Source organism: Epinephelus lanceolatus, chromosome 21, assembly GCF_041903045.1.
Source record: "Epinephelus lanceolatus isolate andai-2023 chromosome 21, ASM4190304v1, whole genome shotgun sequence".
In the NCBI taxonomy this organism is placed as follows: Eukaryota; Metazoa; Chordata; class Actinopteri; order Perciformes; family Serranidae; genus Epinephelus; species Epinephelus lanceolatus.
In genome coordinates, this window is record NC_135754.1 from 29,501,146 (window position 1) to 29,516,466 (window position 15,321).

The window sequence follows — 15,321 nt, forward strand, 5'->3', positions numbered from 1 at the left end:
AGATAGTTGTTCATGTTTATGAATATTTTGGAGTGTCTTGGACCATTGGAACAACATGTATGAATTTTGAAAATGGGCATAGTTCCCCTTTAAGACTTAAATAATCCCATGATTTTATCGGTATTACCCTGAATTAGTTTTGTAGGGACATTCATGGTCCCCAGATGATGTATTCTAATGCCTTGGTGAACTTTCTCTGTAGCTAATTTGCTATTGTTAGCATGTTACCACACTATGAAATGTCCTTTACTTTTACATATAATCTATTTTCTAACACTATTCTTCCTCAACCGCCTCTTCTGGAGTTCCCTCAGCTCACCTATCCATCTTGCATCATATTTAACTAATACTAATTTTATTTTAGACCACAGGAATAACATGTATGAATTTTGAAAATGGACATAGTTTCCCTTTAAGACTTTGATAATCACATGATTTTACCTGTAGTGTTACCCTCGAGTCAAACTTTTCATGTGTTCCCTAGAATATCTCAACACTTACTGGCACAAAATTTTGTAGGGACATTCTTGTTCCCCAGATGATGTATCCTACTGACTTTGGTGAAGTTTTTCTGTAGCTACCTCATGGCATGCTAAACACACTATAGATTTGCAACAACCAGAAATGTCATTTAATTTTACATTTAAGCTATTTTCTTAAACTATTCTTCCCCAACCGCCTTTTCTGCTGTTCCCTCAGCTCACTTGCCCATCTTTTTATCCCATTTAACTAATAATAGTTTAATTTTAAGACCACAGGAGTAACATGTATGAATTTTAAAAAGGGTGTAGTTTTCTTTTTAATAGCAAACCCCCCACAAGTGGGCCAAAGAGAGCTTTGAATGCTCATTAGAAACCCAAAATTCTAATAAAAATGAACACATGTATAAAGGAACAAGATGAAAAACAAGGGCCGAAACAGGAGAGGAAAACCTTTAATTTGTTCTTAACTCAATTTTGACCAAATAAATTAATATATTAAGGCTTTGTAGGTCAGTGAACTGATTTAAACTGATATAATAATATCCAATTATTACATTACAGTCCTCTATAGCTGGAGTCATCATTGTGGTTTTATGTTCCCACCAAAAGGGGGCAAAGTAATCCTCCACACTCAGTACGATGTAAGTGGATAATCACAACCCACCTGAAAGACGGCACCTTCTGCCCAGTGCCTCTTTTTCAATTAACATTGGAGCATAACCATAAATGAATTAATCTGTCACATCTCTAAAGTAAAATTGTATCTTCACAGTCACCCAACCTAACGAGAGCAGCCTGGAAACCCCTGGCCTGTGGTACAATGTTAAACTGAAACAGGATATGGTCAATTACCTCGACCATCCATAAATTTAATTGCTTTCCTCTGATCTGACGTTTTTTCTCTCTGTGGATCTGCACGACTGTTGGCGGTCAAACTGCTCTCTGCAGCACAATCTCACAGCCTGATCAGATTTTTATTTCAGCTTGGGCGAGCTCGTTCTGGGCCAAATAAAGTAAAAATAGGAGGCAGAGAAAGTGGATGGAGGAGGACAGGAAGAAAAGGGAGAGGAGATGACGATGATAAGAATAAAAAAATAGCCGTGGAAAGAAGTAATGCCCCAGAGCGATGAAATACAAGGGCACGGAGGGTAGAAGTACAGGGCAGCGCTGCAGGTTGAGGCTGAGAATACATGAGAGAGCGAGGCAGAGAAGAGGGAGCTTGTATGTTTGCCAATCAGTGTGAATCCCTGTATCTGGCAGCTCGCTTGTGAACTTTGCACCTGTTGGTTATGTGTGTGGCAGAGAAACGAGTGCTGACTTTGTTTACCAGGCGGGGAGACGGCTGTCTGCCCTGTGCTGCTGCGCTCTTGTTATCCTCGGGGCATGTCTACGAGAGCCAGATAATAAGATCTGAGCTCCGCTGGGCCAGAGCTCGCAGAAATTGACTTTACCACTGACTGATATCAGCGGTGAATTCGTTGATGTGACCCGCAGTAGTAACCTCGCAGAACCTCAGAAGATAGGGAAGACGGAGAATCACCAAATTGCTTAATATATTCTGCAATTTCACAGCGTCTGTTTGGGAGTTTTGTAACAGTTTGGCTTGTTTGCTTGATAAATGCCAAAGACTGAAGTAATACAGGAGAAAGAGACGGAGGGAAAAATGATGGTGACAGCCTCGGAGATAGCGTCGGATGCTTTGTAATTTTGTAACGTACAGCCAGGCTTGTGAGGTGAAGTGAGGATGTAAATCAGACAGACAGGGCTGGATGGAGAGAAGGAGCTTGACAAATATGAGGCTTGAGGGGCAGAGCAATGAACTCCCTATCCAGCGCTGATTTCATGAATTACAAGTCAGAGGATGTTTGGACATTTAAGTTTCAAAACGTCTGGGTTACATAAAACCATCTTTTCAATATGTAGAGAGGATCTGCTCCACATTCAGATACAGTCATTTAAATGCAGTTTAAACAATGGGTGCCTGAACACACGGTTGTGGCCAGGATTTTGGATACCTCTTTAATTATTTGGATTTCTTATATTTTATTTAATCAGTTAACAATAATTTATATCCTTTTTTATTAATATTAATTCTGCGAATGTTCCATCTCAAAATAAAGGTTTAAATCAGTGGTTCCCAACTGGTGGGTTGTGGATCCATTCTGAATGGACTGCAAATAATAATAATAAATTTCTGTCAGCTAAATTGTCAGCTACTTAACAAAGACAGCAAACTAGCTCGACGACATGGCCAAACGCAAGTATGACGCTGAATGCATTAAACTGTGTGGACCTTGAACTAATGACTAAGGTGAAATCTGGACCCAGTGGCTGGACCAGTTGGGAACCACTGGTTTAAATGATGTTCCTTCTTCACATTGCCTGGACTAAAATTCTGGTGTAGAAATTCAGTCCTCTTCCAGTTGCCACCAGACGTTGATTTGACATATGTCAGACGGATGTTACATTTTGGTTGAAATAAAATTTGGGTTAACAATATCACATTGTGGATGTTAACATCATGCTGTTTTGCAGACATTAGGGTTTCTTCTCCATTCTTTCCCATACATTGATTTATTTGTGTCAGCCCGCCATAGTAACAACATCTGCCGCCCCGTATTGATTTTTTATTTTTGGAGCTGGACCGTTAATTAGAAGCACTGTGGGTGAATATCTCTACCATTAAGCTATTCATTAAACCACACTCTCGGAGTACAGAGTGTAGTCTGGCTACATATGGAGCAGCAGAACACCAAGGCGCAGTGTGAGGAAAATTTCACCGTCAATTGCATTGGGTCTGAAAGTTTGCTTTCACTCATTTCTGCAGCAGCTGCTCCTCTTATCCATTGATCTGATCTGATCAACTAAAAACCCCTCTCCATAGACTCTAATGCAGTTGTTTCAGATTTCCTTCATTTTCAGGCTGGTTTTGTGGATTTGGAGCTAAATGTTGTGCCTGGGGCACGTCGTGTATTAATGATACCCGTTACCTGGAGAGGTTGGAAAAAGATATACGTTTCTTCCCTGTTCCAAAACCAAAATCAAACCCTGAAAAGTGTAGGGTTAGCTAGCTAGCTACTGAAGATATAGCCTATTGAATGTATACACATGCTGCTTTTGCTTTGTAATGATTATAACAGTGAAACAAAGGCCGACCCTGCTGTACAGGAACCAGTGAAGGGAAGCAGGGAAACTTTGCTGATATTCAACCAGCTCTGTGTCATCACATGAACGTTGTTTGACTTACCAAGGAGATCCCTGCCTGTCCGGTGGCGGAGGTCTGGGTGCTGGCAGCAGCACAGGGGTGGTTCAATATCAGCAAAGTTTCCCTTTATATTCATTGTCTTGTGTGGCGATCAGCAGTGATGTGGTGGTTCACTTTTACACTGTGATCTGTAGCCTATAGTTCGGCTTTAGCTTCTAACTATCTTTGTCTTTTTAACCTGTTGTTGCTGCTGAGTCAGTTTGACATCCTGGATATATCCTTCAAACACAGACTGTAGACCCCTCTGTCTGCTTCTCTCTGGAATCACTCTTTCATTTCTCCAAAAATATTATAATATTCCTTCAGGGAGTGCAGTTAGTTACAGTGTGGGCTCCATGCTTACTCTGACAGCTTATCGAACCATCACAGGGTCCCTTCTCAATACACTACACAGTGTGTACATAAAGTACCACTAACAAATTTGTCCCATAGATCTCAAGAACTCACACTCGACAGTGCCCTTCATTCAGTGAAGCTGATCGTGTGAACGGTTGTCAAGAAAAAATCAAAGGACAGACAAACAGAGACTTGTTCTATTTTAGTTAGACTGAGTCTAAACATATTGCAGTCAGCTTATAAAACACCCACTGTGTGTTTGTTTGTAACTGTAGAATGTTAAAATACCGATGACCAGTAAAAATACCAATGACCTGCCCACAGTGTTAGCTACAGGCCCTGTTTATAGACCTTTACAAAGTGTTTTTCCATCTAAATTAAGCTGTTTAACCTGGACACGTGACGTCTAATAACCTGTAAATCAACAAACCAATGCTGGTATCAGTCAACATTCAGTAGGAGCAGCAAAGCTTCCTGTTTCCTACCTGCTGGAAGGGGTTGGACAGAGTCTGGTTGCAGTAAAGGTAGTAATGAACGATATCTGTGAAACACACAAAAAGGCAGAAGAAGCTGATTAAATAGTAAAACCATTATTTTTTTAACTAAAGCACAGTCATGGCCACAGCTCTACGCTCTTGTAATTACAACTCCATTAATGCAACACTGTTCACTCACCAGTGCCGATGATACCCTTTGTCTGGCTCATGAGATACTTGTCAGGGGACACGCAGAAATCACTCGTTCCCTGAGATAAAAACAGGAGACGTGTGAGAGCAGCGAACAGAAATCACCTGAAAGGAATGAGTGGTTCTTGAAATGAAGAGGTTAAAAACAGAAATTGATAAAGAAGCATTCAGTAGAAGGAAAGAATCGTTGTGTCAAATACTCCACCTGACATTAAAAGCTCATTAGCACTTTGAAAGCATTTTTGACATCATTCTTATCACTTTGTGACACACGAAAAAAAGAAAAAATACAAGCTGCATTTAAAATCCACTCCAACATGTCTAGACAGAAATACTTTTCAATTCTGTCACTCAGAACCACTTTCACTCCAGCGCACAGTGCTAACAAGAAACCTGCCTTGGCAAAATAACACAAGTGAGGAGCGGGGAGTCTCCTCCAAACTGCGCTGTCTGAATGTTAAATGTCCCCCGGGCTCAGGTCAAACACACTGCGCGTAGCTTAACCTTCTCAAGGGGGGGACGCTAATGAGCCCCGCACACAGACGAGTTACAGCGAGCTGAGTTCCTCGGTAAACCCGAGCTAGTTTTCTGCAATTCAGGAGCAAGTTTGTTAGAATTCCTGAAATGAAAACAGTGATTTTGTGAGAGTGCAGATGACCCGCTGTCTGTAATTAACAGCTCTGTGAAGGGGTGCGTTCATTATGCATTCATTTATTGTGTACTAAGGCAGTCATTTCACTGTAGCCTACAAACACACAGTTTAAAGATGCAGACACACAAAACAAAGCCAGTAAAGCACAAAATCATCTGACATGCACACCTGTGACGACAGACTGAAGCCACAAACGAAGATCCTTAGCAAGACAAACAAACACACTGATGCGCCACACTGGCGTGCAGTTTTCCTCTGGACGTGCTGGTTGTCTGACATCGTAACAATGCAGACACAAGACCTGCTCTCATTTTAAGTGGGACAAAGCAGACTGGCTGCACTGGCAAGTACATTTTCACAAGTTCAACCCTGAGCGAGGGTGGAGGAGGTCAGACAAAGTGTTGCAGTGATTTTCAGACACTTTCAGGCAGCAGCAGTGTGTTTGGGCGATGTGAGAGCCAGATCCATACCAGTGTGTTTTCATTTTAAAAGGGCGTTTTAAAGCAAAAAAATATCTCTGTAAACACAAGCTTACTTTTCGTACTCACACGCCTGAAAACGCACATCACTCGACCAATAATGTACACTGGCTTGGGCTTGCTGATGTGAACAGGAAGATTATCTGCTCTGTGGTTAGTGGCTTAGTTATGGAAAATATTATGGAGATGGTGACAACTAAGATGACAAATTTCTTTGCTTGGACCGCCAACGTGTACAATAAAGATGGATAACACGATAGCTCACCAAAAGTGAAGCCAAAACATCTCAGTCACCCCCTGGTGGCTGGCTGCAGTAAGGTCATAAACCCCGTCCCCTCCATGTTAGCAGATGGGACCAGTTCTTATCATGTTGATGTGTGTTCAAGTGCTCATTTTTCTGATAATGTTGGTTTTAATTAGTTATTTGATGCTATAAAATAGGGGGTTTGACATCATGATTGACAGCTGTGTGTGCCAGTTGATGTGCTCGCTGTCATTGGTGCAACTTGCAATGGTCGGATGGGTGTATGCACAGGAGTTTGACACTGCGGAGGTTGTTGCTGCTCAGATTCTGGCTTCAAATGACGTCACCAGCACAAGATGGCCGCAGCCATATCCGGGATATTTTGGTTTAATTTTTGTACAGTGGGAGGAAGTAGAGACGCCATCTTTGTATGCAGAGTGTAGGGCTGCCCCCTAATAGTCCACCAAACGTTAGTTGAACAGAAAGGTCATTAGTTGACACGATTTCATTGGTCGCTTAGTCGCAGGAAAAAACAAAAAGCGTGAAACTCTATAAGGCGCTGCGTCAAAACCTATATGACGGGACCATGAGGGAATTTAATTTGAAAGGACAGACACAGGAAGTGGCCACGCTCAGCAGTCAGACAGGAGTCAGGTTAATTTACATTATTCCACAGGCTAGTTAATAACATGTCGGGCAGGAAATCCAAAGTGTGGGATCATTTTGAGAAGCTGAAGGACGAACCCAAGGTGATATGTAAACTCATCTTCATTGGTCGACTACAAACATGACGTATCATCTGAAACATGGAAGTAGCTACATGCCCATTAGCCCACAGCGTCATTAACAGGCGGCTCGCTCAGTGTGTGACGTGCACTTGTAGATAAAATATAGGCCTATATTAATGAAGGTTCATTAGTATGGTTTTGTATTTCTCTGTAATGTAACACAGTGTTAACGATGTTACTGATACTATTCTTTCTCACACCTTCAACTCAAACCACCAAAATATATCATTTAATAATTACATTAATATTGTAAACATGCGGGCGACTAGTTGACGAATGGTCCTAAATGATGACTATTGGTTGACTAGGAAAATTCTCAGTTGGGGGCAGTCCAAAGCAAATACAGCAACAGTGGCACAGAGAGCATTATCTATCGCCAGAGGAAGGTATAGCAATGGGCAAGGAATGCCCACATGAGAGGCCTAGCTATAAAGTTTTGGCTTGACATGTTGTGATTGATAAGACCGAATTGGGAAGCAAAAATCGATGCCTACGTTTTCAAAACTCAGTTTTTGCCTGTCCAGACCAAAACACAACCCCACAGTTTTCAAACCAAACCACCACCAATTTAGGTGTACCAAAACGCCGGAGTAGTGCGGAAGCAAGGCGGAGACATTACATATTAGTAGGGTTGGGTACTGTTCACATTTGAACTGATTCCAGTAAAGGTGTAAGTACCTCGAATTCTGTAACTTTTTAACAAAAATGTAATTTGTCGCAACTCACAAACATATAGAATAAGTACGTGATTTAATAAATACAATCACAGGCATTTCTAAAACAAAACAGAAAAGAAAATAGAGCAGGTATTTTGGCTTTGCTGGGGAGCCGATGAAGCTCTGTGGCTGGCTTCCCGGCTTCGGGGCACCTCGCAGCACTTCTGCCTCCTTTTGCACCCATCGGCTATGTGGAGCTTTGTTGTCTGTGCCATGAAGCGCCCCAAAGCTGGGAAGCTGGCCACGGAGTTCTGCGGGTGGCTTCCCTGCCTTGGGTCACTCTGCGGTGCTTCCACCTCCTGTCTGAACCTGGCATTCTCATCCAGGTGTGCTTGTAGGTACGGAAATTTGGCACTGATTGATATAACGTGAATCAGAACTTGAGCATTATTCGATCAGTACAGTTTGAAAGTACACAGTCCGTTACCCATCCTTATAAGTGTGGATGTAGCTCAAGTAGTCACCACTGCTGGCATGTTCTCCTTGCTTACACACCGGTTCCCCTCAACAGTCCTAACCCATTAAAGCCAGATCATGTGGAGAGCTGCCCAAAGGTGTGAATGTCAATTTATTTCAGCCCTGCAGTGGACTGATGACCTGCCCAGTGTTTGCTACAGTCTGCAGCCCCTGAAAGCCCCCAGAAATGGATGAGTGGTGTCAACAGTCTGAGTTAAACCATACTGAAAGAAAAAACAGGAAATACAGAGAAGTCCCAAGAAATTTGAGCTTCAACTAAAGCTTCCACACTGATTCACTTTAGGTTTGTGTTTTCTTACACAGTACTAACAGTTAATCATTTAATCAATTACTCCATGAGCAGAAATTTGAAGCAATTAACTGCAATTTTGATAATGGATTAAGCGTTTACGTAATTTAACTAAGCAAATATTCTCATGTTTCAGCTTCTCAAATGTGAAGATTTGTCGCTTTTTACTGCTTTATATCATTTTAACTGAAATATCTTTGAGTTTTAGACTATTATTCAGACAAAAAACATCTATTTTGAAGTATTTTTATGGACTAAATGATTAATCAAATGACAGCCCTACAGAGTATGATGTAGGTAGATGGCTAAGAAATGTGTCATTGGTATTTAGAGCAGTGCAGACTATACTGAGTCACACACACACACACACACACACACACACACAGTGTCTGTCTAACCTTCATGCAAGCAAGTTAACACACACTCCACATATACAGGCCTGTACCACTCACGTTAACACACAGTTAAGAAGACACACGTACACAAACACACAAAATCATTCACACAGATGTGATGTCTGATGATGTATGAAGGAGCCACTGCAGATTGATCATGTAATTGCCTTGTTCACAGCTGGTTTTATCCCTGCCTGAGTCATTATGAGGCCTTTTTAAGCCGCTGTGTTTGCTCTCAGGCAGAGTTGACCATGCAGTCCGGTCAGGGTCAGTCTCGACCAAACACCACGTGACAGGTTACATAACGGGTTGATGTAAATGTCGTTATTTTGTTACAACACTGAGAGGACGACATGTAAGAACGATCTGTCATTTCTTTCATTCATCAAGTGGCCACAACACAACAAACTTTGGTTGAGAGTAAAAATATCTTAATGACAACAGGCCAGATTGCTATGAAATTTGGTTTGCATATTTATGGTCACTAGATGATAATGTCCCATGATTTTGATGACCCTGTGACCATTACTCAACACATCCTGATACCACAACCACAGAATAGGTCATTTACCAATGACTCCTAAAATGACAAATATGATCGTTGGAGAGTACCAGTGACAGGCACATATGCTAACGGTATCAGTTTTAAACACATGGTTGTCGTCATGAAATCTTCGCAGTTAACAAAAGTACGTAGTTGGTTTAAGTCAACAGAACTACTTGGTTAGGTTTTGGAAAAACATCTTGGTTTGGATTAAGATGATAATGTTATATAATTCAAGTGATGTACGTGATTTACCCTAAGTTACGTAAGTTAATGATGTTACAAATGTATTGTACATACTTAAAATAAGTCAGCGTTGACGTTTGGTTTTACACGGGACGTTAACAGCACTCTCTTGGGTGAAAGCCCTGTGTTTGTTTGACCTATCCAACCAACCCGACTTCCTCCCTACGCCAACCCTGCAAGCCCCTTTGAACAGCGCCAGGCTTTTAAGCCAATTTGACATTGTGGTCAAACCATGGAATTACAACTTCCCAATCCGTCATGTGCAGCCATGGGGCCCAAAACATTTTTACCACACACTTACATTTTTTAAAGCAGTGGATACGTTGTTTTTGAGCGTCACATATTCTATGAAATGACTCGTTTCACTATCAGGTTTTGATCCATTTGGTCTGATAACACTGCTAAGTTTACAAAAGCTGTACAATTAGATCAGTTTATTTCCATTTAAGTTAGCGGAGTGCTGAAAGTTAGCTGAAGTCTCAATTGCTCCTGTTCTACTTTTAATTTTACACCTGGAGAGTCGAATGTTTTTGGCTTCCTGTGCCACTGAGCAACATGGGGCCCTGCCTCCAACACTGTATCCAATTCTTTTTATACATACACAGGACTTTGTCGCTCTTTATACTACATCACCTGACTCCCTCATTTGCTCCCGTCATAATGACTACGGCCACAAAAGGTCGCCGCTCAACAATAAATGTAAATATGGGTCGAAATAAGCTGCTTGCCCTGATGACCTATATGGCCTTTTTTTGGTTGAGTGTGTGCTGCCATTATTTGGTCAAGCTAGGTACAAATTTGGTGGTGCAGTGGTTAGCATTGTCACCTCACAGCAAGAGGGCTCCTGGTTTGAGTGGCGAAGCCCTACTGTGCAGAGTTTGCAGGTTAATTGGTGACTCTAAATTGTCTGTAGGTGTGAATGTGAGTGTGAATGGTTGTCTGTCTCTATGTGTCAGCCCTGTGATAGTCTGGTGTCCAGGGTGTACCCCGCCTCTCGCCAAATGTCAGCTGGGATAGGCTCCAGCCCCCCACTCCATGACCCCTGAGAGGATAAGCAGTTACGGAAAATAAATGAATGAATAAGGTCCAAATTTCTCCTTGATGCTGCTCCAGTGTGTGTGTTTTTGCTAACTAGCAAAACATCCTGGTGTAGACTATTTACTGGAGTTTGCCAGCCCGTCGCTCATTCAAGCACAGTGATGACTTTCAATGTCCGATAGCACCACTCACACTTTCGTCATGTCTTGTCTTGTCAACAGAAATGAAACAGATTTTGTCTTGGTTTTTATTTTCATGATCCATTTTTAGCTTGTCATCTTCTCATTTTTGTCATGGAAAACAAATTGTGAAAATGAACCCTGCTTGGATCACTTGGGATTGATGGCTGCAGATATTCATCGTCTTTAAAGGATGGCTCATTATCTGACTTCTCCTGCACTGTTTTCTAGAGGCAACAATGCCCGCCTGTACACAAACAGTATGAAAATCTAATGGGGGGATTACCATGAAATTTATGCAGTGCTTTCATGCTTTTTAAAGGGCCACACTCCGCCCAAACTCTCACATTTTTACAGTAGGTAATTAATGGCTGAGCTGCCACAACATTTGCAGTGAATATTCATCTTCCCCAGAGAAAGAGCCCCCTCTGTATTTTGCAGCATATTAAACATTGCATGCATGCAGGATTTGGATTGTAAGCATTGGTTTCATAGCGCTGATATCACAAGGAATCCACCAGGATTTCAACCATTGATCAGGCACGTGTAGACCACAGAGAGTGGAGACTTGTAAAGCAGACATTATACTGGTAGATGAAAAGGGTAGATGAAACCAGAGACTAATTTGTTGTAACCGATCGCACCTCCTGCTGCGTTCTACCCCCTGCTCATTATCTCCAACTTAAATTCACACATGTTAACAATCCTCTACAGCCCCTGAGTCAAAACACGACATCCAACAACAAACCTGTGAAAAATAGCACACACGCCTGAGGCAGGTGAGTCAAACACCAGCGCTCATATCTGATATTCTCTCAAATGCATCTCTCTATTTCCACACATCACTATAATGCTTACCCTCAAGGTCATTCAAACATTTGTGTGGGGTGCTCTTTTGGGGACCATAATAGAGCAAAACACTGGAATTATTCACCTATTCAGCATGTTATGCTTTAAAAGCTGAAACTGAATTCCTGTTGTCATAATCCTTGACTTTAAATCAAGTTATTCAGGCTCGTATAATGAAGCTGACAATATTTGCGTTTGGGATTTTGCTCTTTTGTCGGTCTACTTTAGGCGATGTGCCGTTTGATGGCAGAGATCAAAAGCGTTTGAGGTGACAGACAAACCAAGATCAAAAGAATTTTGAGATTGGGCAGTGGGAACGCGCTTTTAGATGACACTGCGTGGCTGCAAGGGCTCTTTCTAACTCACACACATTTCAATAGAAGGCTAAAATATTAATTTAAGCAAGAAAGGCTAGAAAGACCCTTGATGAGTAGCTACACACTTAATACATGCAATATTTTGGATAAAAAAAAGTCTTGATGCAAATGCAACCAACTGCAGCTGCACCCTGTGTTAACATTTTGGTCTGTTTAAAATGAATCCATTTACACATGCAGGTTTATTATGCACATGTGCAGCAGTGCATAATGATCTCTCCTCTCTAACCCCCACACATTCAAAGACATTTTTCAAGTGCACTGTGCGTGTAGTTGAAGCAATTTATCACCACTGTCAGGGACGACAAGAATTGATTGCAGACCAGTTTACACTAGTTTATATTGGGAAAAGCCCGTCAGTCAGGGGTGAGGAGGCGAAGCAGCTCACCACAGCAGCGGCCAGGTCAGCTCCCAGGGAAGTCCAGCTCAGGACCAGTGTCAGCACTCCAAACACCATCATCCTGCAGGGACACAAAGCAACAAACATTCCCTCTTAAACTGGGTTTGTCATTTAAACCTACAGTCACTTAATTTTTTTTTTTTTTTGGTCACTTGGTAGCAACAGACACAATTTCTAAACACAACATGGACATATCATCAATTTCTAAGTTCATATGCCAAACCTGCTAGTAAAGAGATGCAAACTGACAGATGCGGAGGAACATTTTCGTTCATGTGAAGCTGTGTTTGTGTCCACTTAATTAATGTCAGTCCTATATTGACTCTCTTTTAGCTCTATTTTGCTGTAAACCAACATTTTAGCTGCTAAATGCTTTACTATATTCACGGGATAGGATCTAACTTTCTCTGAGAGGTAGCAAATAGTACTACTTTAACCACTAACCACATGCCTAAAAATTAATTGGGTATTTTTATTGCAACTACGAGGTCTATATGAATAATCTTGGTATCATAATAACGGTAACATTTGTGAGATTTGATGCAGAGGTGTAAACTTCAGTATAGATGTTACTGGGTCAGATCAAATGAAGAAATGAGACAGAATGAATGCAAGATTTTATCTCCACCTAACAAAATTTTATACATTTGAAGTGAATATCCACCTGGAATTATGCAGTTGCAGCCCACAACCTCCAACAAACCACATCACAACATGTGAACATTACCCATGCAGAGACAGATGCTAATAAAAGGAAGCAGAGCAAATTTAGAGAGGTTTTAGTAGAGGCTTCATTTTCAAGTTTGATTCATAAAAAAACTCTAATAAATGGCCGGATAACCCTAACAGTAATTTATGTACTATTTCAGTCGAATCAGATCTGGCTGTTCATCGTTAATTTTCTGTAACTGCTTATCCTGTTGGGGGTTGCAGTGCGGCTGAAGCCTATCCCAGCTGACATTAGGCGAGAGACAGGGTACACCCTAGACAGGTCACCAGACTATCACAGGGCTGACACATAGAGACAGACAACCATTCACACTCACATTCACACCTATGGACAATTTAGAGTCACCAGTTAACCTGCATGTCTTTGGACTGTGGGAGGAAGCTGGAGCACCTGGAGAAAACCCACACTGACACAGGGAGAACATGCAAACTCCATACAGAAGGGTTCCCCTAGGGTTTGAACCCCTCGACCTGGGTTTGAAGCAGGAACCCTCTTGCTGTGAGGGGACAATGCTAACCACTGCACCATTCATTCATTCCTTTTTTTTCATACAGAGTTTAAGAGCTTGAACATGGTTCAATAGGACGTTCAGGGTAACAGTGACATTTAACAAGCTAACTATGCTAGCGAGAACTAGGAAATGTGCAACAACATATTTGGCGGACACTAGATATCAAACAAAAGCCAGTGACTGTATCGTATTACTTTGCTGTGAGCTGTAAATTCACCACTTCTGAGCAGAGGGCAGAAGATAACATTATCTCAGAGCCTGACCGGGCAAAGCCTCTCTTCCTCCAGGCTGCTGCCTCGGTGTCGGCAGCTGCCTGTGCAAAAGCGTGAAAGTGAGGAGTACTCTCTCTGCAGTTAAATTTGGGGACCAAAACGCCCCCAGAAGTACACTGCACACTAACAGACAAAAAAAGAAAGAAGCAAACAAAATGACTGCTTGACTTGAAGGAAACTCAGTCGACTGAGGGGTCTGTGAGTGAGATTTTGAGGGAGCAACATTATAATTCTCTGTGGGTTTGTCACCACAAGCAACGTGATCCAATTTTAATATAAAAATGTGTATCATAGCCACTTTAAATCAGTCTTTTTATAAGACATGACAAAGAAAAAACATGCTGTGCGATGCAGGTCAGAATGTGTGATACATACAGATGATACATCCATGCACTTAAAAATAATGCACAAAAAAGAGCAATTTTGCAAAGTTCATATGGTTATCAGCATCCTACAGAGGGAGTACAGTGACGCAAATGGAGCTATTTTCATAACAGTCTATGTTATTGAAAGGAAACAGCGTGAGCCCCTAAGGACTGGGAGCAGTGATCTCACTGTCCTGTCATCAGCAGAAGAAGTCAAAGGTCATGTTTTTTTTTTTCCAGTGGGAGTTTATTCTGCAGCCTCAACATGCAGCTGCAGCGCCATGGCTTTATGTACCGAGGAACGAGCACATCCACTCCTCTGGCCTACATTCGATTATGACCCCCCTGGGTGGGTGCCTGTTCTCATGAGGACATAAAAATGTGGTTTAGTTTTACAGTGGGCTCCCTCCGTGATGATGTCAGAAAATGACCTCAGAGACAAGGTCTTGGGTGAGCGTTTCTGCATGCAGGGGAGCGCTGACGTGCCTGTCTGAGCGTATGCAACAGGAGAGAAGACGATCGATACCCATTAAAAAATGAACACTCATGGATCAGCTCTTGTTAGGTGGAATAATCCAATAACCTCCTGTTGATTTGACAACTGTGGCACTTTCCAGATATTCCCCTGACAGCGTGTCACCTGTGTTTATATATAATTTGGGTATGCATGTCAAGGTCCCATCTTTCTACACACTCCAGCTCACTGGCTAATCCAGTTCACAATGTGCTGAGCAGATACTGAACTCCCAACATTGAACTTACAAGCCACCACGTCTGTTCTCATTCTTCCTTTATCTTTTTTTCCATTTCTTTGCTCTCTATATTCCCTCACCCCTCTCCCCCCTATCTTTTCTCTGCCTTCTGCCTCCCCTCTTTATCAGTTTTTCATTCTTGTAGTCTGTCTCCCTCCTTCCATCTGATACAGAGCCCTCCTGAGCCCTGACACTTAACAAGGAAGTAGACGGGAAGGAGAGCAAGGCTTCACAGAGACTGTATCTTGA

The 15,321-nt window shown here is 41.9% G+C and overlaps 1 protein-coding gene across 2 annotated transcripts in view; it reads right to left on the reverse strand.

Moving 5' to 3' along the window:
- ttyh2 (tweety family member 2) overlaps nucleotides 1–15,321 on the reverse strand; it is a 107,656-nt gene that overhangs the window by 14,112 nt on the left and 78,223 nt on the right. For both annotated transcript variants that reach the window (XM_033611685.2, XM_033611684.2), the window contains exons 6-8: nucleotides 12,431–12,503; nucleotides 4,759–4,828; nucleotides 4,569–4,624 (exon numbers count right to left, since the gene is read on the reverse strand). In XM_033611685.2, the coding sequence (XP_033467576.1) occupies nucleotides 4,569–4,624; nucleotides 4,759–4,828; nucleotides 12,431–12,503 (199 nt within the window). The remainder of the gene's footprint in view (nucleotides 1–4,568; nucleotides 4,625–4,758; nucleotides 4,829–12,430; nucleotides 12,504–15,321) is intronic.